The sequence below is a fragment of the Tachysurus vachellii genome, chromosome 26, assembly GCF_030014155.1.
Source record: "Tachysurus vachellii isolate PV-2020 chromosome 26, HZAU_Pvac_v1, whole genome shotgun sequence".
Taxonomy (NCBI): domain Eukaryota; kingdom Metazoa; phylum Chordata; class Actinopteri; order Siluriformes; family Bagridae; genus Tachysurus; species Tachysurus vachellii.
The window spans coordinates 11,159,186-11,184,349 of NC_083485.1; the positions used below are offsets into that span (position 1 = coordinate 11,159,186).

Below are 25,164 nucleotides of genomic sequence, written 5' to 3' on the forward strand. Positions count from 1 at the left end.
GAAATGAAAATAGCTTTGTTGTTATTTAGTTGTTATATAGCATAGTGAAAAACACTACAAAAATAACCAAAGTGGACTACAAATCCCAGGTGTCTACGAGTAACTTCCGGGTTTAAACCATTCAAAAGTCGCTGATTGGTGGAGCAATCTCGAAGACCGGAAGCGGATTCGGACTGGTTTGTTTACAGGCGCACAAGCTAGCTGTATTTTGTGAGCTATGGACGCGGTACAACGGCACAGATCACTTTATAAGGGTAAAACTCCACCATGGAAGGAAACGTACAGAAAGGTAACTTTATTTAATACCTCTGTTTGCTACGTAAAGTAAGGAAACTAATGATGACTGCTAGTTACTAAAGATAAATAGTTAGCTGCTTAGCTACAAGACAGTTGAGTCACTTGAGGATTTTACTTCTGATTTAACAGCAAAGTTTTAATTTTTAAATGAAAAAAAATTCCAAAAAAAGATAAATAAAGAAATGAATTCTGAAAGTTTTGTGCTTTTTATTGTTTTATTTATTACCAATTTAAAGGCAAGTACGTTAAGTTACTGGGAACTAAGTGTTTGTTTCGTCACTTCCGGTTTGCTCTTGATGTTTTGGTTTAAGTGATGCTGTTTGAGTAACAGTTAGTGTTCAATTGAAATGTTCTGACTGCTGTGTTTGTCAGCGTTGTGTGGAAAGGTTGAAGAACAGCCGGTCGAGGTTATTGGAGAAGTACCGTCAGCTTGGAGACACCACAAAGAGCTCTGTGCTCGTCCAGGAAGTGATGGAGATGGAGTGGAGCCTTTTACAATCAGCCAATCAAAGACTGCCTTCGTTGTGGAAGAAAGAGCGACTCAGTGAGGTACAGGGATTTCTGATCAGTCATGTACACCTGAACTTGGTGTAAGTCAAGAAGCTTTTATTGTCATTTCACCCATATAGAGCTGTTGCAGTACACAGTGAAATGAGACAAGGTTTCTCCAGGATCATGGTGCTACATAGAAGAAAGACAGAGCTATAATTACTTAGTTAATTAGTCCTAGATACATAAAGTGCAACTGTGCAACCTGGTGCAGAACAGTGCAGGACAAGACACAACAAGACAGTGCATTACGCAAGAAACAGCACAGTCCAGTGTAAATACTGTTCAGTGTAAATGTTCAAACAGTATTGTGTGTGCTGTCATATTAGAATGAACACATTTGTATTATAGCAGCAGTTAATAAAGGATTGTGCAAAACAGCAAACGAATGAAATGAGACACAGAATGTGCAAAGAGCAAAAAGTGTGAAAAAACAGCACATAAACAGATCGATGGATATATATTGGAAGTGTGTGTATTTGGTGTAGGTCTGTGCAGTCCATACAGTTCAGTGCAGTACAGTGTTGGAATGTACTACATATTTTTTCCTATGCTTGGTTTTACAGATGTACAGAGATCTGCAGGAATATGATGAATTGGCTGTTCTAGAGGAAATCCAACAGGAGCTTGTATCTCAAGGTTGTTTTTCTTACACAAGTTTGTCTGTTCACGTGGTTTTAAGTAAAACATTCCAGTTTTTGTCATCTTGGTGTGTCTAGGTTGCGTCAGTGGTGTGTGTGTGTGTGTGACCGTTCCATTATAAGCAAAGTTTTAAAAGCAGTTATTGAATTCATTCTTTAAATATTAAACATGCATTATTATGCAGGAGAGCACAAATCGTACATTTATTAGCTAGCTCATCATTTGGGTAAAAATTCTCCCATTAATTATATCCAATAGTCCAGACCATAGGAAATAAATAAGCTAGTACATGAATCCCTGAGATGAATGACTTAATGGATCTGTGGTCTTTTGTCATGTTCACTTTCTCACACATGAAGATATTTGAACCTGACTGTGTGTTGTGCTAGCATTAGTGATGCTCTTTGTGATGCAGTGTACTGTATTTCACTGTTTTGCCTATTTTTTTCCTTTGCAAAAAGAGTTTATTTTTCTATTTTTTTTTTTTTTTTTTTTTAAGAACTTTCCATCATTGAGGAATACCACAAAAGTCTACAGTATGAAGAAAAGTATTTGGACTCTGTTGTGGATGGAATGGCGGAAGAAGAAAAGCTCATCTGCCCTGTATGTCATGTGTAAGTGAAAGAACTTCACAAATACATAAGCTCTTCAATGCTTCTTGTGTAGTTTCTAGTATTAATAATGCTGAATTGGCTGATGTTGCTTTCTGTATTACAGGAATAACCTGACTGTGAACAGCCATTTTACATCATGTCTATGTGGCCTGTATATTAACACGGTGGTAAGTCAAAGGAGCACACTGAGATCTCAGTGAACACGTATACACAATGTTACTGTTCCTGCTGGTGCTGTGCGGATTGTGTGCTTTAGGCAACGACGGGACGTTTAACAGTCAGTCAGATCCAGTTTAAATGTTCCTACAGGGAAGAAATATAACTGTGGATGTGCTCCAGCATCTGTTGGAGATGAGAGTCACAGAACATCTGGAAGATTGCTTACAGAACCCCATATTCTCTGTAGCTTCAAACGAGGATGGAGCACCTAACCTGCTGATAAGCTGCAAGGTAACATCACATCTCTAAAGCTACACATTTATTTATTTTAAAGCACAGTTTGTCACTGAATCAGTAACCAATGGTCCAAAAGCCAAGCACGTTGTATTTGGATATTTGGAACAGTTGAATCATATTGCATCATATAAACCAGAATGATTCCTATGTAGTTATTTATTTATTTATTTTTACTGCTGTAAATATAGCTATGTTTGCATCCAAGGATTTCTTTTCTTCACCAAAATAACTTTTTTTTTTTTTTTAAATATTTACCATGCACAAAAACATCAATAAATCTGTCAACATGATCGTTTAACATACTATTGGATGAGCAACTGCTCCCATGAATGGAGAAATCCAATTTAAAACTTGACGCTATATCCAGATTTCTCTAATCTCTGAGGCCATTCCTCAGAAAAACATGAAAAGATTCAGACCTTTGGAACAAATGCTGATTATTAAACATCTCTTATCTTATCTACAGGTGTGTGATTATCTGGCCATTGTCCTGTGAGTGACTCTGCTACAATGGCCACTGTGTGCATTTTAGTGTTTGTATTTTATTTCTGTGAAATAAAGATTATTTAACATTACAATGGGCTGCCATTTATGTTTAGCGGCTAATCTCTGATAAGAAATGTAGTTGTGACAACCTTATGCCTGTAAGCATGCAGTGAGACGGCACTGTGGTGTGTTTTATCCTGAGATGGAGTAGAGGATGTGTCCAGAATGTTACTGAGCCACAGACTAACCTATTGTTTGGAGTGTGGATCATGACCAAGAGCCTTGTGTTAAATTTAGCAAAAGGCTTTTATAAATTCTTCCTGTACTCATAACCCTGAACCGTAAGGCTTTAAATGGGCCTTAAATGGGCCTTAAATATCCTGTACATGATCTAAAGTTGCTTGTAAAAATCAAGGGATCATTCAACATTGATCACAAATGGAAAACAAATTCACAAGTTTTGATTTATGAAATATTCATTTTGAGAACACAAGCGATTGAGGTTTGTAGATGGAATATGAGTTGGTGTTGCCTTTAACACTTAAAGATTACAAGGACATTCAACTTTGCACAGTTATTTTCTTGCACATGACCAAAATTAAACCCAGTTTTGGACTAAATGTTAAGTCCCATAAATTAACAGCTCAACATTTACATTCAAGGCCATATACTACATTTAATATCTCAAAATACAAAATAAAGTATAAAAGTTTTGTACTGGGTCTTTATTTCTGTATATTAGTATTTCCTAGTAGTTGAACAGGGGAAAACTGCACACAATGTAAATCAGTGGCATTTGATAAAACCGTTGAGATCCTCCAGGAACTTGATGTACTCCTGATGCTCCAGTGCTGTGCTCAACTCGACCAGCTCATCTGCAAAGGTGTTGTCAATACCACGATCAGCCAAGAAGTCCACTAAATGGTCATAAAGCGCCTGTAAAGAGCAAAGATTTACAGCTGTGAGCAGAAGACCGACCCATTCTTCCTACAATAACTTTGTCATCTAAATAAAAGTATTATGCCATAAAGGCATGCATTAATGTGGAGCTATTACTTGTGAAAACCCATTCACAAGCATCATTCCTACAGAAATCTCATTTAGAGGCTAACTGTTGTGTCACATGTACATTACAGGACAGTGAATTTCTTCTTAGCATGGGGTCAGAGTGGAATTTCAGCTGTCAGTATTCTAAGGCGATTATTTTTTGTTGTTTTGTTAAACTCAAAATAATGTTGTAATGTAACGGAGTACAAATACTGCCTTACTGTACTTAAGTAGAAATTTCACGTATCTGTACTTTACTTCGCTATTTAAATTTATGCCAACTTTCACTTTTAATCCGTTATATTTCCACTAAGCATCTTCGTTACTCGTTACTACAAAATAAAATCAGAAGAAATGTTGTGTGAGACCGCAATAAGGGAGGTTTGGCGAATCACTGCTCCTAGATTGCATTACACTCCGCACGCTCTACGGAGAAGCACAGGCCCGCGCAGCGTGCACGTAGAGCTGGAGGCTTTATCTATAACGTTAATCGGTGGAAACCCGCAAAGACGGCAACCAAAAGCAGTGAAATTTCGCTATTCTTATTACCAGAGTTGTAGCACAAACAAAATATTAATGCAAACACTCCATTCAATACTAAATAAAAATAACATTTATTGATTTGGTTTTTGTCTTGTGAATATTATTGACTGCATTCATTGGACACAGTGTTTGTAGAGAATGCACACACACATGAACTGATTTGATTCAAGACTGGCATCATTACATCATGCAGAAAACTTTGGTGTCCACTTTTACCATTAAATAATACCATAACTTTTGACTTCTTGTTTTAAATTCTCACTGAGGGCTAAACCCCAAAAGATGAAATCCTAGAACCGCCCCTGCACTTATGCCTACCGAAAATCACTGAAATTTTACTTTTTACTTTTACTTCAAATACTTAAGTACCCTAAATATCAGAAAATTACTTTTGATACTTACAGTATATCAGATACTTTAAGACTTTTACTTGAGTAATATTCTAAAAGGTAACTTTCACTTCTACCAAAGTTTTTTTCTAGTACGATACTTGTACTTTTACTCAAGTATTGCTTTCTAGTAGGGATGAGCGAGTACAGCATTATCTGTATCTGTAACAGATCCGTATCTGTTAACCATATGAATTATCTGTATCCGTACTCGGAGTGGGTGGGGGCTAACCCGGAAGTAGGCGGGGCTTTGACCGGTAATAATTAATTTGTAATATTTATAACACTAGCTTACTACCTTTATGTTTTTATGAAATACAGCAAAAACGTGTCAGACACTCAGTGTCTGGTTACTTGTTAGAGACAGCTGAAGGTTTAAAAAAGAAAAAAATCTCCGACAGGCAGAGACGCAATGCGAGTCGCATTCTACCAAGCAAGCACCACGTCTGAACGAACCCACGTTTACCAGAACTCTACTGGTTAGTAAGTACGTATTATTAACGTTACAACCCGAAGTAAAAAGCTGAAGAAACCCTAAACGTTAACGGAAAAGACCCGCGAACCCGAGTGACTGAGGGAGAGACAGAGAGCTGTTCTGTGTGTGACTGTGAGTGAGCAGAGCGAGACACAGCAACACAATACATCTGTATGTGTGTAGGGGAGGGGCACTGTGACTAGCCTATCACTGTAGGGGAGGGGCGCTGTGACTAGCCTATCACTGTAGGGGAGGGGCGCTGTGACTAGCCTATCACAGAACGCTGACACAATCAGATACCCAATGATGATTTTCATTCAATCCGAGCACAGATATTGACTCGTATTACTCGTATAATACTCGTACTCGGCAGAAGTGCTTTATCCGTACCGGATACTCGTTTCAGCCGAGTATCCGGCTCATCTCTACTTTCTAGTACTTTATACAACACTGCTCAAAATGAAGGAATGGTGAATTGCTGAATCGGCCAGGAAACTGCAGTTCGCGCTTTTGACCACCAGATGTCATTAATGTGCACTGTGTTAAAATGCCTGCCATGTTTTCTTTGAGTTATTGTGATGGTAGTGTCTTTAAACAAAAGAAAAGTGGAAAAAAGCACATCCCTTTCTCTCTGTAGCCTAATAAATCTTAGGTTTTCACTTAAATGTTTCAATGCTCGATAAGCACACATACCCAGTCCAGAGAGTCTGTGTTGAGGGTGTAGCTTGTCTCCTTCCAGTCCTCCTCTCCTTCAGGCTGGAAACTGACTTCACGGATTGTGAAGATATCGCTTTCTTCCTCTCCTTCACCGTGGCCGATCTGCATGAAGTCAGACAGCTTTGGATGCATCATCAGATATACATAATAGGACTGACGATGCTTAGGTGTTTGAAACAATATAATCATATAATTTTGTCAGTCATCAAATCATCTGTATATTACACACTACTGCTGCTGTAAAAAGTTTTAAAAAATAATATTGCACACTTATTTGTACTCCCACACTATGTACGTAACTGATCGTTCATATTCTATAATCATATTTTATACATTATATTCCTTCTATATTCATATTTTATACTCATTCTGTCTATATTGTATCTCATCGTCTGAATTGTTTTCTTGTATAGTTTGTGTAGTATAATGTTATTTATGTCTGTACTTTTGAGAGTCACAAACAACCAAATTCCTTGTGTGTGCCAACACACTTGGCCAATAAATCTGATTCTGAAAGAGTTTCTAGAGGTTTACCTCATCCTCTGGAAAATGGCAATCGAACACCAGGGAGTTCTTCGCTCCCTGTTTAGTCACCTCAATGACAAAGTTAGGTGTAGAGACGATGTCGGGCTAAAAAAAACAGATACCATACAAATACAAATGTTACCAATGTAGCAACACATTAGAATATAGATTATGAAATACAAAATCTCAATTCATCTTAAAAGGAAAATATTTACATTTAAGAGTCTTCTGCTTTCAGCAAGGAAGATCACAATTAGAGTTAGAATATCATTGAAAATCTTTTCCTTCATGCCCAAATAACACAATAGTCTTGTTGCTTCCATGAGCCCATGCCCACAGGTGCCTCAGATTCCTGTTCTTGGCTGACAGAAGCAGACCCTGATCTGCCTTTCTTCTGTCTCAATATGTGTATTTGTAAAGAGTAAATCTCTGATTTACTGTAGCCTTGATTTTATGTATTGTACTGCTATTACATTAATGGCTGATTAGATAATTGCATAAATGTTCCTAATAATGTGGCCAGTGAGTATAGCCTTAGACCCATGTCCAAAAAAAATGCATCTTTTATTACAACAATGCCCAAGTCCTTTTACCACAAGCTCCATTTGCTCTACACTCACAGAGGCTGCAGTAGCTACATTACAGCAGTCCAAATTAACAAATAATCTGTTAGATCCAGAAATGAGAGCGTGTTCTACCTCGTTGCCTTCAGCCTTCTGGCCCTGTTCTGGTTCCTCCTCCAAGTTCGGGGGAATGCTGTTGTTAACGTTGAATGTGACGGTCACTCTGACAAACAAATCAAAAAGATCAGCCCATGTACATAAATGATTCAAACGATTGTGTAATATTGCCACACAGGTTTTGCTTACTAAAAGTATGGCATATAAAGAGCCATACAACCCGGCTGGCAGACTTACTTCTCTCCGGAGACGGAGCGGGTAAGTTTTGCTTCTGTGCCATTCAGCTCAAGCTCCCATCCTCCAGATATCTTGGGAAGTGTCTTGCTTTTCTGGATCTTCTTCTCCTCTTTGATTTCTTCTGCAAGAAAGTCTACAAATGCTTTGTCACCTGTAAGACATTGGGATATAATAACATTAAAAAGGATTATTCAGAAATATATATACACACACAAAAAGTTTGACAGGGCAGTGCAGCGGGTAAGTAAGTAAGTAGGAAGGTAGGTAGGTAGGAAGCCTAGTGGTTAAGGTGTTGGGCTACCAATTGGAAAGTCATGGGTTCAAATCCCAGGTCCACCAAGCTGCCACTGTTGGGCCCCTAAGCAAGGCCCTTAACCATCAATTGCTCAGTTGTATAAAAATAACAATGTAAGTCTCTCTGGATATAAGGGCTTCTGTTGAATGCTGTGAATTTCATTCATTCCCTATGTAGGTGGTGGGATGGGTCTGTCATTCATTCCTCATGCCGGTGGGTCTGTCATTCATTCCTCATGCCGGTGGGTCTGTCATTCATTCCTCATGTCGGTGGGTCTGTCATTCATTCCTCATGCCGGTGGGTCTGTCATTCATTCCTCATGCCGGTGGGTCTGTCATTCATTCCTCATGCCGGTGGGTCTGTCATTCATTCCTCATGCCGGTGGGTCTGTCATTCATTCCTCATGCCGGTGGGTCTGTCATTCATTCCTCATGCCGGTGGGTCTGTCATTCATTCCTCATGCCGGTGGGTCTGTCATTCATTCCTCATGCCGGTGGGTCTGTCATTCATTCCTCATGCCGGTGGGTCTGTCATTCATTCCTCATGTCGGTGGGTCTGTCATTCATTCCTCATGTCGGTGGGTCTGTCATTCATTCCTCATGTCGGTGGGTCTGTCATTCATTCCTCATGTCGGTGGGTCTGTCATTCATTCCTCATGTCGGTGGGTCTGTCATTCATTCCTCATGTCGGTGGGTCTGTCATTCATTCCTCATGTCGGTGGGTCTGTCATTCATTCCTCATGTCGGTGGGTCTGTCATTCCTCCTTTAACTTTCATCATTCTTCCTTCAAGGTCACATGAAGCAAAATGCGAGTATGTGACGTCAAATCCGGTTTAGGATACAAAATACACTTTAGCATTTTTATCATTAGCAGATACACATGTATACACACACACACACACACACACACACACACACACACACACACACACCCCATCACATATTACACCACTGTTCAACAAGTGACACTAAGAGACAAACTGAAAGTTAGAGAATATTCCTGACGTCCAAAAGGAACTCTTTAACGACAGCAGCTCATAATTAGACGCCATGAATGAACAATAAAAGAAAGAAAGAAAGAAAGAAAGAAAGAAAGATTATTTCAGCTTCTCGTGGTTGCTAGCATAAAAGGCTAAACAGCTCGCTAAAGATATGTTTAGTTATCTGACATGAAGTGTTATATAAAGGGACTTTACCTTCTGTATGAAGGCCTCCACAGCCACAGGACAGGACGGTGTGTTTGGTAGCGAGCAGTTTGTCTCGTTTGCCGTCGTTGTTGCCGCACATCATCCACATGGAGCGCGTAAACGGCCGGATGGTGGCCGAGGTCGGGGCGCACAGCGCGGATCTGACCAACGGCTCAGTGCCGAAGCTTAAACACGCACTCGGGGCCTTGTTGGTCAGTCGAGCCGCAATGCTAACAGCACGTGTTAAAGATTTCAGCATGGCTGCACTCCTTTTAATCTAATCTGATCTAATCTGATCTAATCTGATCTGATCACCGGCTACTCAGACGCACAGAATGCGCTAGAAACACGTGCAAGGACACTATAACCTCACATATGATCTCTGCACCGGAAGAGGTTCCTGGCATTGAAGTGTCTCAATTCTATATCATATGTTATAAAGTGCACTAGATCAAGTCGCTTTGTTACACACAACGTAGTGCGCCTACGTAGGTAGAAAGACTGTGTTTGGTATTCAGCTGAACCATATGGCGCATGATGGGACGCGTGTTTGTGAAACTTAATGTTTATTGCGCATTTTCTTGATTTTTTTATGTTAGGAATTAAACTCGGATGTTTTTCTTGAGCAGTCATGGTGGTTTGTGTGGTCTGCAGTGAGCAAGTTCCCAAATACAGATGTCCTGTGTGCAGAATAAGATAGTAAGTAAAGCCTGTGATATTTTACATGTACGTGTATAAATAAATATATATTTAAATAATTTCCAGCCTGTTTAGTAGTTATAAGAAACGTTAAACCATATTCTTTACGTTGCAGCTGTTCTGTAGGGTGCTTTAAGAAACACAAAAACGATGGTAAGCCTTATAGCCTTTTTTTCTTAAAGTTTACTTATTATTTATAAGGTACTAAGGTTGCTGAAAAGTCCAGCTCAGTGGTTAAAGTGTTGGATTACTGATTAGAAGGTCATGGGTTCGAATCCCAGGTCCACTGCTGGGCCCCTGAGCAAGGCCCTTAACTCTCAATTGCTCTGGATAAGAATGTCTGCTAAAATGCCATAAATGTATTTTTGTATGTTGATCATATTGGCTAGAAATAAATGTACTCAGTCCCCTTCATTGCACATGTCAGTAAACACATTTAGTGTATTAGTCTGCGTTTGGCTTGTTTGGTTTAAGTGAAGTTAAACCTTTAGTTTAGTATTGTCATAATAGATGTCGAATAATTTTAAACCACAAAGTCACCTCGAACCCTTTTGAGTTGCTCAACTGTTCTAAAACATATTTGCTACAAAAAGGGAGGAAAGGATGACAAGGTATTTAAAAAAAAGATGACTCGGGTCAAAATTTCATTATTAAGTAGTTGTAATTTCGACTTGCTTTTTTTCTTACTTATTAACTCTATATACTCACACTTCTAGCAGAAAACAGTCATTTTGGTTATTTTAATAAGACATTTTTAGTCATATATTTGTGTGTGCTGTATTTACAGACTTGTGCCAGCCAGTGAAAGAAGCCACACGTCCTGCACCGTGTCCAGATTCCTGTCAGAGCCGGGGTGTGTTTACTTTGTTTTAACTTTGTTTGCAGTGTCTTAAAAGTTGGGTTTTAAATCTATTTATTACTAAGTAATATGTTTTGCGCTATTTTTGTTTTGCTTGGACTTAATCTTGAGACTTGGTTGGCTTTTTTTTGCCATTTGCACTGTTTAAACTCAACGACATAACACTATTATAAACGTGCATGACACATTACCCCAACTCTGTGGCTGTTTTTTACTTTTTATAGACATGTATTTGTTTACTATTTCAGCAGGAGAGCCCTGGGCTAATGATGACCTCCTGGATGAGGACAGTCAGTCTGACAAAGTTCCTCTGCACAAACTTCAGCTATTAGGTACTGTGTTTATTTAGATCATCAAACAGCCAGCAGGATGGATAGATTTTCAACTGTGTGTGTATGGAGATGTGTGTGTGTGTGTGTGTGTGTGTGTGTGTATATATATATATATATATATATATATATATATATATATATATATATATATATAAAAATATCTCACTTAAATTTATACACCCAGACATGACTGCGGTGGCCATTTTTTCTTTGATGCTGGTCGTCTTCTGCCCTTTTCCATTGAAAGTGAAAAATAAAAATGTTTTGGGCTCAACATCTGGTGCTATCAGATGATGATATCAAATCCATAATAGTCTAATATTCAAAAAGGTCAGGATAAGAATTTTTTTTTTGTCTTGTTTTTTAAAGACAGCATAAACCATTTATGTTACTATTTTGGACTAGGGACATGAACAGATCTTCAAACATACGTTTTTGTCGTCACTTTATACTTTAATGTAATTCTACAATAGATATAAGCTGAAATTTGTGAAAACGCCTCCCTTTCTTGATGAGCTGCTTTTATCTACAGAAACGTGTTATCGGTCACAAAAGGCTGCTACAGGATCTACATGTACAATGCGTCAGGATTTTACTCCATGTTGTACTTCAGTTAACTTTTTAAGCCGCATCCGAACAGTTTTCCAGCTGATGACCCTCAAAATAGTCATTATATAATTATTATTTACAAAGCGAAAAGAAAAACGCTTTACAGACATTTGATATCTGTACTTGGGTGTTATTTTACATCTCTTACCTAATCAGAAAATCTCACCTGATTCTGATCGTATCTTGTCTCCATATAGGTGAATCTAAGGAACTGATGACTCTGCTGCAGAATCCACACCTGAGGAAGTTGATGCTGAGTGTCGATTCAGCCGCAGACAAATCCAAAGCGATGAAGAAAGCCATGCAGGAGCCGCTGTTTGTAGAGCTCGCCAACCAGTGCTTACAGATCATCGAACCGACAAAAGTACAAGCTCATGATGAGGATGATGATGACGACGATGATTAGAAAATTGAGCAAGAACATCCTCTCAGGCTTGCGCTTGAGGAAGAACAAGACGGACACGTGTTCGTGTGTACAGACGGCTTCCACTCTTTAGGATCGTCCTGTCCTCAAATATGGAACATTTTAGTCTTTGTCGGATTACAGAAGTTAAAGACTCAAGACTCACTTACAAATACTGTTTATTAGTAGTGTTATTCTAATAGTTTTTGGTCCACTGTTTGTTTCCTTCTCCCAATGATTTGTATTGTAAGCGAATAAAATGTGATCAATTTTATTTTGAAAACATTAACGTGTAACAGAAACATGCTGTTAAAATACGTAGTAAAAGAACTGATCGGTCATAAAATGTACCTGAAAAAAGCATTTAGTCTTAACACAAAATCATTAGATATTCACTCACTCACTCATTTTCTACCGCTTATCTGAACTACCTCGGGTCACGGGGAGCCTGTGCCTATCTCAGGCGTCATCGGGCATCAAGGCAGGATACACTCTGGACGGAGTGCCAACCCATCGCAGGGCACACACACACTCTCATTCACTCACACAATCACACACTACGGACAATTTTCCAGAGATACCAATCAACCTACCATGCATGTCTTTGGACCGGGGGAGGAAACCGGAGTACCCGGAGGAAACCCCCGAGGCACGGGGAGAACATGCAAACTCCACACACACAAGGCGGAGGCGGGAATCGAACCCCCAACCCTGGAGGTGTGAGGCGAACGTGCTAACCACTAAGCCACCATGCCCCCCATTAGATATTTGAATAAAACAAAACCACCTTTCTTAAATCAGTTCCACAAATCCAACATGCCGTATCAAATTTATTAGCTGGTTTACAGTCGGGATAAGAAACAGGACAAAATAACATTTTAGCCAAGTAATGTCTAAAAGATTCTCCTGAGCATGAGAATCTATATCACAATGTCAAGTACTCAAAATGTACCAGATTTACAGTGCATAAACATTGTAGATATAAATATATCATGAACACTTGGACCTGGGGGGAAAAACCCAGCAAGTCAATAGATATATATAAAATAAAAATACATAGAAATCCATTTTCCATTAGTCAGAAATGCTACTGTTCTTTATAAAAGTAGTGTTTTTGTTTGTCTGTGCAACGAGCATTAAATAAAGCAGAAACATACATCAAGTAAACAGTACAATACGTTTCCAGTTAATCTCGTGTTCCCTCTTTTCTCCAAGTTATAATTCCTGATAGAAATCTGTGTTTTGATCATGTCTTAAATGAAATAATTAAAGGAACAGCTGATCAGTCAAGACATGTTTGATTCCTTTACAACTGAGTGGATCTTTAACTGTGTACTATTACCACAATATTACCTTTAAGAAGAATCTCAAATAAATCAAATAAATATTAGTGTGATCACAACCAAATAAGCAGTCATTTGTATTTCTCAGGCAGGAATCATAATCGCAGAATAAATATGTATAAAATAGCTTACGGTTGTGTGCAGACTGGAATTTACAAAAAGGCACGTACGTAATAACAGACGGAATATATACAGGAAAACAGAGACCTGAAGTAGAGGAGATGTGGCAGCTGGTGCATTGATTTGGGTATCGCTGGCTTTGGTTGATATTCAGGGCAATATTCAGAGGAGGACGATATTCAGAGGTGCTTGCGATTTTTACCCCCAAAAAAGTTACCCCAGATTTTCTGTCAATTTGAGCCGATGTACGTTCAGCCGAAGCTTTCCCATTTACATCCGTCAAACCTGAGTACAGCCGTTAAAGAGGAGTTTCGAAGACGAATCCTATGCTTGCAGTTTCTCTTAATTCAAGAATTTTTTGGTTTTGTTTTTAAAATGTACAAAAATCTGGAAAAGAAACTCCTCACAAAACATCTCTACAACATCCTGGAGAAACTGTATGGAGTAAGAAACGCACACATTTATGATTTCTCCAGCAGAATCTGATTAAACCCAGTCACTTCGTCAGTGTGGGATCCTGGGTACATGTCGGCATAGCGAAGAGGAGATCTCTGCGTGTGGAGCTTCACAGAGCCCTGTAGAGAGAAGCGTAGAGTAAAAAAAAAAACCTGATGGATTAAAGAGAATAATTTAATGATCCAGGATAAATTCAGGATCAAGGAGAATGTGTCTGTTGTTGTGTCTTTTACACTTTATACTGGGATAAAATGTTGTCAGGGATAAAACATCGGAAAGAATCTGATCTTGTTCGATATCAAATAACTTTTAGTGCTTTCTTAGATAAGTGAAGATCTGACCTGTGGCTGTGCCCGGATGGAGGCCACACCGTGTTTGAACTGGTTGGTCTCCACTTTGTAGTCTCCGTTCCTGATGGGGATCTTCAGTGTGGCCATGATGGACATGACCTTATGGAAACCTGTAGTGGTCAGAGTCACGGTGACGCCGGGGGTGAAGGTCATAGCCAGACCCAGAGGCAAGCTGCTGACGGCTATAGGATACGGCAAACTGGAGAGCGGCACAGAACCTCTCTGAATCAGCAAGGAGCGTGCGTCTTCTTCCTCTTGCAGATCCTCAGCATCATCCAACTCCGCCTCAGCCAGGGAGTCCATCAAAGCCTGCGAATAAGAGGAAATTGTTCAATTTAAAATCTCCTCGATCACGTCTCTTTATTTATATCCTGGTTTGTGAAAGGTGAGAATCCTGTTATGATATTTAGAGACCATTTCAATATATTCAAACATTTAGCTAGACAAGCCAGTACTGCCACTTTAAATACATTATAATACAATAATCAGCCTGTGTTTAACGTTCAACTTTTCCACCTCGGCCAAAAACGAAGCCAAGTATGATGAATGAAGTGTAGATAATGGAGTCAGGGATATAAATAAATAATTAATCAAAGATTCATAGTGCAAAATTTCAATGGTCTTAAACACTCACCCTCCAAAACCTCCATTTATTCTGGATGACTGTAGCGGCTTTGCGCCATCTCCTCACGTCTCTCCGGACCAGCCAGCCCCGTATCACTGAAATACACAGAAACACACGGATTATAGAGACAGAATTCTCTCAGCCATTGGCACCTCAACAGGCCACAACCAGGAATGTGAGGTGTACTGGATGTTGTAGACGTTGTTATACCTGCTTGTATAAAAGTGGCACACTTTGTCCTTATGGCTCGCTGACGGTGTTGGTGTCTGCGCCAGCAGCACTGGATAGAGAAGGCCTTCTGAGAGCGTGCTCTGTACCTCTGCTCCTCCAATAGCTCTAACTAGAGAAACACACACACACACACACACACACACACACAGGTGAGAGCAGTCATTTCACAGAACTTTTCTCAGGTTGCGTTCACACCGGGCACATTTTCTGCGGTTCCGAACGGCAGCATGTGATCCGCTCACTCGATTCCATCCGACGTAACATGCATTGAGAACACAACATGATTCACAATATATATATATATATATATATGTGTGTGTGTGTGTGTGTGTGTGTGTGTGTGTGTGTGTGTGTGTGTGTGTATGTATGTATGTATGTGTATATGTATATGTATATATTTAATCATTATAATTTTGGTGCCATTATTGGTGCCACATGGCCACAACATTGGCCTGCCACTCCTGATACGTGTGTATTTGGTAAATAATAAATGTCGTTTACAGCTAACACACATGCACAAGTTACTGGACTTCCTGAACCGGTGCAGTGCGAGTGGCATTCGCATTCACAGTGCGGACGAACTCACACCACCACCTCAGGTTCGGTACTGTGGTGCACTTCAGGTTTCACATTACTAATATTAAATATGAAAGCCTTCTCAGTTTAGGAACACTTTCGCCTTTTAATATCACATTATTAATATTGAATTCATATTTAATGCTAAGAAAACTGATGTGGCGTTACCATGGCATGTGTCAGGAACACTTTGGTCTTCCCACAATGCACCATCACGTTGTTGTTGTTGGATGTGGAGTTAGGGGCAGAAGAATTGGTCCTCAGGACTGCATTCAGAATGTCTTGTACAGCAGGGCCTAGAGCGATCTCAGGCTCATTGTCAGCTCCTAGAAGGGAACAAAGTCAGTTATTGTAGAGTTTTAGATCCTACATACTATCTACACTATCTGATCTTTAGTTATTGACTGCAATCGGTGTGCTTCAGTATTGGCAAGTGAAAAAAAGGTGGCAAGTGAAAAACTCTCTGAGATGATATTAGGAAGACACTTTGAGAGGAACCAGACTCAGAAGAGAACCTCATCTTCATTTGGGTGACACTGGACTGTAAATAATTTCCTTTCTAAAATAGTTTATACTCGAGTGGAATTGTACAACCAAGAGCTCCTGAGGAACTAATAGGTCAGGATCATTTCTGCGTTTGTTACAGTTCATTACATCCCGTTAGGGTGGCAAGGATAGGATGAGCAGAGAGCTGCAAATACAGGAAAGGAAAGAAAGCAAGAAATTCAAGAACAGAAATGAAATATTGTCTGTATCACCTTGAGTCAGGAGTCTGGTGTTGGTGATCAAGCCGTAACGCTGGACAAAGTTGTCATAGGAAACCCTGTGTTGGATAGAATTAAAAATATATATATATAAATGAATGCATATACTGTAAAATATATCTAACAACATACTTTATCTTCATCCTAACAATTATCCCAAACAACACACCAAAAACAAGAATTAACAGCAAATTTATTTCATTTTATTTATTTTTTTTTAAATAATTTAGAAATATCCCATTATTCAATTCATTCATTCATTCATTCATTCATCTTCTACCGCTTATCCGAACTACCTCGGGTCACGGGGAGCCTGTGCCTATCTCAGGCGTCATCGGGCATCAAGGCAGGATACACCCTGGACAGAGTGCCAACCCATCGCAGGGCACACACACACACACTCTCATTCACTCACGCAATCACACACTAGGGACAATTTTCCAGAGATGCCAATCAACCTACCATGCATGTCTTTGGACCAGTGGAGGAAACTGGAGTACCCGGAGGAAACCCCCGAGGCACGGGGAGCACATGCAAACTCCACACACACAAGGTGGAGGCGGGAATCGAACCCCGACCCTGGAGGTGTGAGGCGAACGTGCTAACCACTAAGCCACCGTGCCCCCTTATTCAATTCAATTCAATTCAATTCAATTCAAGTTTATTTGTATAGCGCTTTTTACAATGGACATTGTCACAAAGCAGCTTTACATAACATAAACATAGAACAAAAGATAACATAAGGAGTAGTATAAAGAATTAATATAATAAAAATTCAAGATATATATAGTTCACATTAAAAAAATGGAGTTCCAAATTTTGGTCTGTTCTAATTCCCTCACTCTCATTTTTAACAATTTTAGACAACTTGACTGTTTTTTGTCATTTCCTTGAATTAACACTATGAAACCTCACATTAAATGTCTTATTAAACAATCGTCTTTATGTTGTCGTAAAGTAACGCGATTTTTCCCCTGGATGTCACACGACTGGTCTAATAGGACAGAACGGTGCGTCACCTGATAGGGAAACCTGCAGCACTAATGTGGATGGTCTCCACTATTCCACATGCCTCCAGCTGGGTGATGACCTACAAAGAAAGCAAACATAATATACATAGAACACGTGCAATCAGACGACGTGTTGTTTGTTGCCCCTTACCTCTTCCTTCTTGAAGGTAAGCGGCTTGCAGTCGGGGTTGGGTTTAATGCAGCGTGTGTAATGAGGAGTGGTGCTGTGCAGAATCTTCATCAAATTCTCCAAGGAGTTCTACAAACCCGATATTTAAAAACAGTTGTAATTTAGTAACCAGATTGCTCTACAAGATTGTCTTATGCCCAAGAAATAAGAAGCTATTTCACAAGCTTTCTCCCTTCAGCTGAACGCAGCTATCAGCTTCCACCTAATAACAAAACATCAGCATTACACGCAATTCTATACTGTATCGTACGTTACTGCTATTATCTACTAATTATTTGCAAGTACTCGCACTTTACCTCAACTATCTATACACATTATTGCTATTTGCACATCTGTCTTCAATAAATGCTTTACATACCTGTTCAATTTATAAAAAAGTTTATGAAAGTAAGCTGGATGAGCAAAGATTGGTTTTGTGAAACCACATTAAAGGTGGGGTGTACGATGTTTGAGAAATGCTTCAGAAAACTGAGTCGGGCCGACAAACAAAACAAACGTGTAGCCAATGAGCAGAAAGGGGCGTGTCTTGTCAATATGGGCAGAGAGCGTGTTCAGTGCGCATGTCTGACATTAGCAGAAAGCGATTGAAACATTGACATGGCGGATAAAAACGAAAAGCAAACAAAGGCTTTCGATAAGGTAAGAAGTAGGACCCGTGTTAATATAGGATCAGCTTTCCAGCGCTGGAGAGAACTGAAGGCGCGGGAAGGCCTGCGATGGGACGCCGAGGTTGCTTTTTTCCTTCTCGATAGGTGAGTAACGTTGGTTTTGCTTTGTTTCACAGAACTAATATATGCCGTCCTTTGCATGATTATGCTTGTGTGTCATTTTTGCTTGTTTGTTTATCTGCAATCATATTGTTCTTCCCTTCAGCTATGATAAAGACACATTTCTTTCCATTAGTTGCCTGGGTTACTTATGTATGTGTGGGCGGAGCTCTCAATACAGGGGTGGGACCCATTTGGGTTAGGGGAGTGTTTGTTTTGGTGAATTCAAATGTCAACATTGGCTTTCAAACATCGGAGACCCCACCTTTAAACCTGTAATTAGTGGCTTTAAGAATAGCTAGAACAGACTAAAACACACACAGATGTTACGTCCTTTTCTATTTGTTTTCTGTTTTGGGGAGGTGTTTATGTTTCTGTGCAGGATAAACCCTGATTGGTTCCTGAGGTTCACCTGGTGCCACGCCCTGCTGGTCAGCTGACTCCCTGTGGCCTATAAAAGCCTCCACCACCACTTCCTGTTTAGCTTTTTGGCTCATTTGCTGTGGTTATTTGTTGCTGTTAACTAGTTTTGAAAATTGGTCGTTATATTTGTATACTTAGCATTTCCTGTTATTATCTTTTTCTTTTTGTTTAGTAGGGAAGTTAAAGGGTGAAATAATTAGCTGTTTTGTTTGTTATTTTGGCCTTGTCGGCTCCTGAAGACACACCCCCACCTGTACACTGGGTTCTCAATAAACTATTGTTCTTTCAGTTACCCCAGCCTAGACGGGGCGTAACAACAGATGTATGACTTCATTCTAGGAAGTGCAAAAGACCAATATAGTCCTTGCTATTAATCTATTGCTACTTTTTGTCCACTACTTTCATGTGTAGTTTACCTTGAATTTGGAGACGACGGTGACGACTCTGCTGTGGCCGCGAGGGTTTCCGTCGGTGTCGGAGTCTGCAAAGAGGCTCTGCAGAAGAGGATCCACAGATTTTTTTAGCAAGCTGAGGAGTTCAGGCGGGACTGGATCCTACACACAGGGAAAAATGTTTCAGGGTGTAGCCTTCATGTTTCAACACTCAAAAGACCCAAAAGAAAAATAAGCGTGAAATCTATGTGACCACTTTGACCTCGTACACGTATATCCTCTGTACCTTATTCTTCTCCATCATGCCCTCGATCTGGTAGCTAACTTTGCCTGCGTAATGAGCCACAACGAAATGCGGTTGCTTGCTAAACTTGTCCCAGCTCATACTGCCGTTGTCAGAGAGCTCCTTCTGCAAACGCTCCCGGAACTGCTTTGCGTCGGAGGCCCTGTTCAGACGGCACTCCTGGAAGACAAACCGAATCATATGACACCATAATGTGCTCTAATGCATCAACATAGGACTGAAAACAAAAATCAATCCAATCCCATAATCTGGAGTATGTTCTCATATTCAGGACTAAACCTCATTAAGCAGGGAGAAAATGCAGGTAGGATTTCCCTCAATCAGATCCAGGCAGCTCTGGTTATCCTGGTAGCGGATGAAAGACCACTGCAGTCCCTCGGACACGTATTCTTCCTGCTGCGCCTTCAGATAGTGAGCTACAAAGTGCTGCTGCAGCTTCTCATTAGCGTAGTTAATGCACAGCTGCTCCAAGTTGTTCAGTAGGAAACACTCAAAGCCATACACATCCAAAAGGCCTACAAAGAAAAATGGGATTGAAAAATAACATATATGCAGGTCCTGTGTCACGTAAAAGAGCAAAAGCAGATGGTGGAGGGAGAGGAAGTTATATACCGATGAAGTTGCACCACATGGAGTCATCTGCGGACATGCTGACGTTGATGAAGCTGACCAGCCAATCGAACAGTCTGTCAGACGTAAAGAAAAACATATAAATAATAAATCATTTCAAACGAAGTGGCCCAGGTCTATACTCCAATAATTAGAAATGATGTTCAACAATTAACATTAACATTTCACAGAAATGCAAATTAAAGCGTTTAAATGCGTTAATGAAAAGAATCAGAAGAAACAACAGAAAAAGAAAAAATATATATATATATATATAATTTTAACCTTTTCGAACTTTTATTATTAATTTCATAATAAAAGTTCGAAAAAGTTAAAATTATACATAGAAAATAATCATAAAAAAAGAAATAAAATAAAAAAGAGAAAAGAAACAATTACAAGAATCAGAACACCTTTCAAAAAGGATTATTCAAGAAGAATTTACCAACAACAAAATGTGACACTGCATTAAATAATCCATAATCTCTCACACTGTTGTGTACAAGCCCGACCTTAAGTTTTAACTACCATGCTCTCACTCACTCATTTTCTACCGCTTATCCGAACTACCTCGGGTCACGGGGAGCCTGTGCCTATCTCAGGCGTCATCGGGCATCAAGGCAGGATACACCCTGGACGGAGTGCCAACCCATCGCAGGGCACACACACACACACTCTCATTCACTCACGCAATCACACACTACGGACAATTTTCCAGAGATGCCAATCAACCTACCATGCATGTCTTTGGACCGGGGGAGGAAACCGGAGTACCCGGAGGTGTATAAGGCTCACCGTGCGTAGATGACTTTAGCGAGACAGTCCCTGCGCACAACACACTCGCTCTGTGAACAGGGTTTGAGCAGCGCGCTCTGCTTTCCTGCACGCAGCGTCCGGACGCTCACACACTCCTGCAGCTCATCTGCCGGCACACGTAACAGGGCTGCCGTCTTCTCTAGAAAACCTGCATACATAATAAACAAGCAGAAAGTCACACACACAAAGCTCTAGCTCTTAAACTCAGCTAAAATTCATTTTAACATCAAACACAACTGGGACCCGATTGAGCATTTTCTCCACTACGTAAACTATGTAAACTTTTTATCCCCGATGTCTTTTCTGACGTAACAACACAGAACCCTAAACCAATCAAATTCATCAGGAGAACAAAGAAAATGTTTGGATATTTTTCTACAGGCAGCAAGAGATCAGCCTACGGCATTCATATTTACCTTTGGACTGTTGATCGAGGCCACAGGGCTCAGACTCAGGAGCAGGACTGAAGTTCACATTCCCCAGCTGCAAAAGACCTGCCAGGATCTACACGATTACATTAAAATCAGAAAGTCACAAAGAATCTTAGAGCTCACGATTAATGACATATAACAGTCATCTTTAGAATTACAGCCAGTGTTTAAAGGCAAGGAAACATTTTATAAAATAAACATTACACTTGAATATTTATATTCTCCACGACTAACCATTCCTACAAAATATTTCCATAAGCACTGTTTTCCCTCAAAAAATATCCTTTACATGTATTTACAATATTCTTCATATATTTACTGAAAAGGCTCGTTATAAAAAAAATACACCATACTTAAAAAAAAATGCTAAAAAAAAAAAACACCTCTGAATTTGTTGACACTCATAATACAACTCGCCGCATTCCTTATTTACATGGGTGCCAATAATTTTGTTGCTGAGAGTAATAAGGGCCTTGTGGCAGAATTTACCCTGAAAATCTGTGCACGCTTGTGTGCTTCAATGCCAAGGCTGATCATGGCTTCAACTGTCTCCTGGAAGCAATCCTCTATTGTGATATTAAAGAAAAAAATAAATAAATAGAAAGGAGAAGGAATGACTATGTAAATAAATAAATAAATAAAATTATATAAAAATAATATAGAAAATCAAAACAGACAAATATCAGAAAAGATAGAATGAAGCAGACCTTCTAAGGTTTTCTCTGCATTTGGCAACCAGGTAAACTTCTGTTCATGTGGCATCTCCCACTCCTGCCTCTGTTCTTCTGTGGCCCCCTTCATCATCTAAACGTCACATAAAGCAAACAAACAGATCATTTACAATTTTCCACAAACTTTAGACGATTATTACATCATCAGATGTGATTTTTCATAACACGGTATGTGAAAATAGTGCTACCATTTCCTTCGAGAATATTTCACTAGTGCGGGTCAAATCCATTGGTGAGTTTATACACAACAGAGAGACAGTTGTGTTGATTCATTTCACTCCTGTCCAGGCAGCAAGGTTTAAACGAATGCACTCTAATACGTTATTGTGTTTATCGTAAAAACTCACATTGGGACAAATCATCGACATTGTCAACTGTTCCTCTGATGAAATGTTTATTTAGAGATTTTAGCCAGGAGTCTTCAGTCTTAGCTCTTTATAACAGTCAGCAGTACAGCGGTGACAAGTTTTTTTGTTTTTTTTTTTGTATTGTAGGTTTTCTGATCTTTCAGAACGACAGCTTAGGCAATTTCTCTGTAACATGACACATTTTCTGTCCTAGTCCTGTTTTATTCCTTACTACACAAAATTTTTTGTTTTTATTTCTTAATTATCCTTAATGCATGACCCCTTAATGCAAGATTTTTTTCTTGTGATGCATGACTCAGTGTACTGAGGGTTCCAGTATACTATGAGACATATTTGTATTTGGAAATATGATTATATTGTGATTCTATCTGAATTTTTGGATTCACTCGAGTTGTTTGGCATCACCAGGTATCACTTACAGCTTTGAGCAGCACTGATTTTGCCAGGCAAGGATTGGTTATATATTTACCTGATAAAATATGTGGAAATTCCTCTCATTAGGAGCTTGAAAGGCCACCCTGGTCTTCTCTAGGAGATACGTTTGCACCGAGGCTCCTACCAGCAACTGAGAACTGCATGACAAATGACAAAACACAAAACTCTCATTAGACTTTAGCCTGCGTTTGCACAAGTACACAAGTCCCTGATGTCGCTCTAGGTGTGTCTCTTGTGAGTGTTTACCATCTGGCTTTTAACTTCTAACCGTTATTTCAGCGTTTTATACGCTCCGTGTTCACCTACACTAACTGAGAATCACATCAGGCTCTGAGAGCGAGCGGTTAATATCTTCAACAAATATTTCCCCGATTAACTGATCACTCGTTGCTGCATCATTTTAGGTTTACGCTCAAGTGCATAAAGAAGGCTTTAAGCATCTATACAGAATGAAAGTCTTGTGCTACGGTCGTACGTTTCTATCTAGACACAGTGCAAAAAGGATAAGTCTGATATCCGTTCTATCCATCAGTCATATTCCGGTGTACATCTAAGTGATAAAGGATAAAGTGCAATGTACGGAAGATAGTGATGGTTTGTTTGGACTGTAATAAAAATAAATTAAACTAGGTTTGTAAAGTTTGTCGCGACAAACTTTGATGTTGGCTTTGACGGTGCAAGTATTCGCAATGGATGGTGCTTTTTGGAGGCAAGTGGACAAAAAGCTAGGTTGTCAAAACATTTGGAGGTAAGCGGAGACAAGCATGTGACATCATCCAAATACTCCTGAGGGAGTTCCCCTCATTGGGCTGATTGTTATGATATGTCACTTGTCCATGTTGTGCTAATTTTTGATTTTCATGTGACATCACGAGACGTCACGTGATGTGAGCACAATACATGTGAGGCAGTTTCCCTCATTGTCCCTGAGTGTTTTGATATATCACATGCCCGTGTTGTGCAATTTTTTTATTTTCACGTGACGTCATCAGAATACACGTGAGGAGGTTCCCCTCATTGTTCTGAGTGTTTTGATATGTCACATGTCCATGTTGTAAAAAGTTTTTTGATTTTGCATATATTGGGGGTGGGGCTGAGCCACAACCGGAAGGCCAGTCGGTACACCAATTTAAAACTTTGTTTAGAGTATCACCCTAAAGGAGCTGGCCGAGTTTGGTGTAGATAGCTCAAAAGCTTGGCGAGATATAAACCTCCAAAATTTATAATGGGAGTCTATGGGAAAAAAGGCCACTTTGAGACCCGGTACGGGAAGTACTGGTACTCGGATCGCTTAGAAAAGTAATAGCAACAAACTTCAGACCAGCGTCTACAACATATCCGAATTTGGTGCATGTGGCTCGAAAGCACTAGGCTTAAGTCTAAGCTTAAATAGGAAAACAGAATGTTGGCTTCTACAAAGCCAACATAAAAAACAAGAAATGCCAGAAGTTCACCTGGCTCTATATATACTGCTGTATTTACAATGCATTTTAATATCACAGTAAATCCAAGGAGAATATTAGACAGCAAAATGATTTATTTTAATACACATTTATTTGTGAACTAAATTCAGGATTGGCCCAAAAGAATAAACTAGATCTAACTAATCATTTGAATGCGTGTATGTTGCAGTAAGCTTGATATAAAACTGAGACAAAAGTTAGTGTCACAACTTGAGATAAACGAAGCAGACTTTTACAGTGTGTGGGATTGAATTGCAGCTTGTCACTTTGTTGTTTGTTTGTGTAAACGTTGGACGGGTGTGAAACCGCACTGACTGACCCGTTCAGCTGGAGCTGGATGTACTTTCCGAAGCGGCTGCTGTTGTTGTTGCGTAAAGTGCAAGCGTTGCCTGTATAAGACAAAGTGGAGAAAAAGATCCTGTTCAGGCTGTAATGTAATGCAGAGTCTCACAAACGAGACACAAGAGCATGAGGATGAGAAGTGGAATATGTTTCCATCCACGAAGCACTGCTCTGCTACTAGCTACAGCATATGAACATGACAATGTTTGGAGTTGACTCATGACTGTACTGACTGGTACTATTATGGAAAGATCTACAGTGTGCCACTTTCCCACTCAGTAAGTATCTAAGCCTAACCTTGCCTAACCACCAAATTGACTCACTAATTCATGGCTCATTTTTTCTTTCCTTCCATCTTTCCTTCAGTCATGTCAGCT

At 39.7% G+C, this 25,164-nt stretch overlaps 4 protein-coding genes across 5 annotated transcripts in view; 2 read left to right on the forward strand and 2 right to left on the reverse strand.

Moving 5' to 3' along the window:
* Positions 1 to 148: 148 nt before the first annotated feature.
* On the forward strand, positions 149 to 3,155 carry rpain (RPA interacting protein). The gene is made up of 7 exons (XM_060862433.1): positions 149 to 289; positions 670 to 846; positions 1,413 to 1,485; positions 1,988 to 2,102; positions 2,206 to 2,269; positions 2,412 to 2,552; positions 3,025 to 3,155. The coding sequence occupies exons 1-7, from the start codon at positions 218 to 220 to the stop codon at positions 3,052 to 3,054; spliced, it is 672 nt and encodes a 223-aa protein (XP_060718416.1). The 5' UTR covers positions 149 to 217; the 3' UTR covers positions 3,055 to 3,155.
* A 339-nt stretch (positions 3,156 to 3,494) lies between these two features.
* c1qbp (complement component 1, q subcomponent binding protein) lies at positions 3,495 to 9,488 on the reverse strand. Its single transcript, XM_060862432.1, has 6 exons — positions 9,149 to 9,488; positions 7,658 to 7,808; positions 7,439 to 7,526; positions 6,750 to 6,845; positions 6,192 to 6,317; positions 3,495 to 3,980 (listed from the first exon to the last, which is right to left on the reverse strand). The coding sequence occupies exons 1-6, from the start codon at positions 9,396 to 9,398 to the stop codon at positions 3,831 to 3,833; spliced, it is 861 nt and encodes a 286-aa protein (XP_060718415.1). The 5' UTR covers positions 9,399 to 9,488; the 3' UTR covers positions 3,495 to 3,830.
* Positions 9,489 to 9,621: 133 nt separating this feature from the next.
* On the forward strand, positions 9,622 to 12,326 carry znhit3 (zinc finger, HIT-type containing 3). 2 transcript variants are annotated; one of them, XM_060862434.1, is made up of 5 exons: positions 9,622 to 9,838; positions 9,954 to 9,991; positions 10,626 to 10,691; positions 10,946 to 11,029; positions 11,836 to 12,326. In XM_060862434.1, exons 1-5 carry the CDS (start codon positions 9,771 to 9,773, stop codon positions 12,042 to 12,044), a joined length of 465 nt encoding a protein of 154 aa, XP_060718417.1. In that variant the 5' UTR covers positions 9,622 to 9,770; the 3' UTR covers positions 12,045 to 12,326. The 2 variants fall into 2 exon arrangements, with proteins under 2 accessions (XP_060718417.1, XP_060718418.1); XM_060862435.1 differs by having other exon boundaries at positions 10,949 to 11,029.
* Positions 12,327 to 12,838: 512 nt separating this feature from the next.
* The window catches only part of LOC132840633 (unconventional myosin-XIX), a 17,547-nt gene continuing 5,221 nt past the window's right edge, over positions 12,839 to 25,164 (reverse strand). The window contains exons 6-23 of the mRNA XM_060862431.1: positions 24,765 to 24,834; positions 23,017 to 23,119; positions 22,156 to 22,252; positions 21,938 to 22,014; positions 21,434 to 21,521; positions 20,997 to 21,165; positions 20,205 to 20,278; positions 19,872 to 20,107; positions 19,575 to 19,751; positions 19,313 to 19,450; positions 17,668 to 17,775; positions 17,526 to 17,596; positions 16,501 to 16,565; positions 15,911 to 16,068; positions 15,146 to 15,275; positions 14,945 to 15,030; positions 14,302 to 14,619; positions 12,839 to 14,079 (exon numbers count right to left, since the gene is read on the reverse strand). Coding sequence (XP_060718414.1) covers positions 13,966 to 14,079; positions 14,302 to 14,619; positions 14,945 to 15,030; positions 15,146 to 15,275; positions 15,911 to 16,068; positions 16,501 to 16,565; positions 17,526 to 17,596; positions 17,668 to 17,775; positions 19,313 to 19,450; positions 19,575 to 19,751; positions 19,872 to 20,107; positions 20,205 to 20,278; positions 20,997 to 21,165; positions 21,434 to 21,521; positions 21,938 to 22,014; positions 22,156 to 22,252; positions 23,017 to 23,119; positions 24,765 to 24,834 — 2,279 coding nt within the window. The 3' untranslated portion in view covers positions 12,839 to 13,965. The remainder of the gene's footprint in view (positions 14,080 to 14,301; positions 14,620 to 14,944; positions 15,031 to 15,145; positions 15,276 to 15,910; positions 16,069 to 16,500; positions 16,566 to 17,525; positions 17,597 to 17,667; positions 17,776 to 19,312; positions 19,451 to 19,574; positions 19,752 to 19,871; positions 20,108 to 20,204; positions 20,279 to 20,996; positions 21,166 to 21,433; positions 21,522 to 21,937; positions 22,015 to 22,155; positions 22,253 to 23,016; positions 23,120 to 24,764; positions 24,835 to 25,164) is intronic.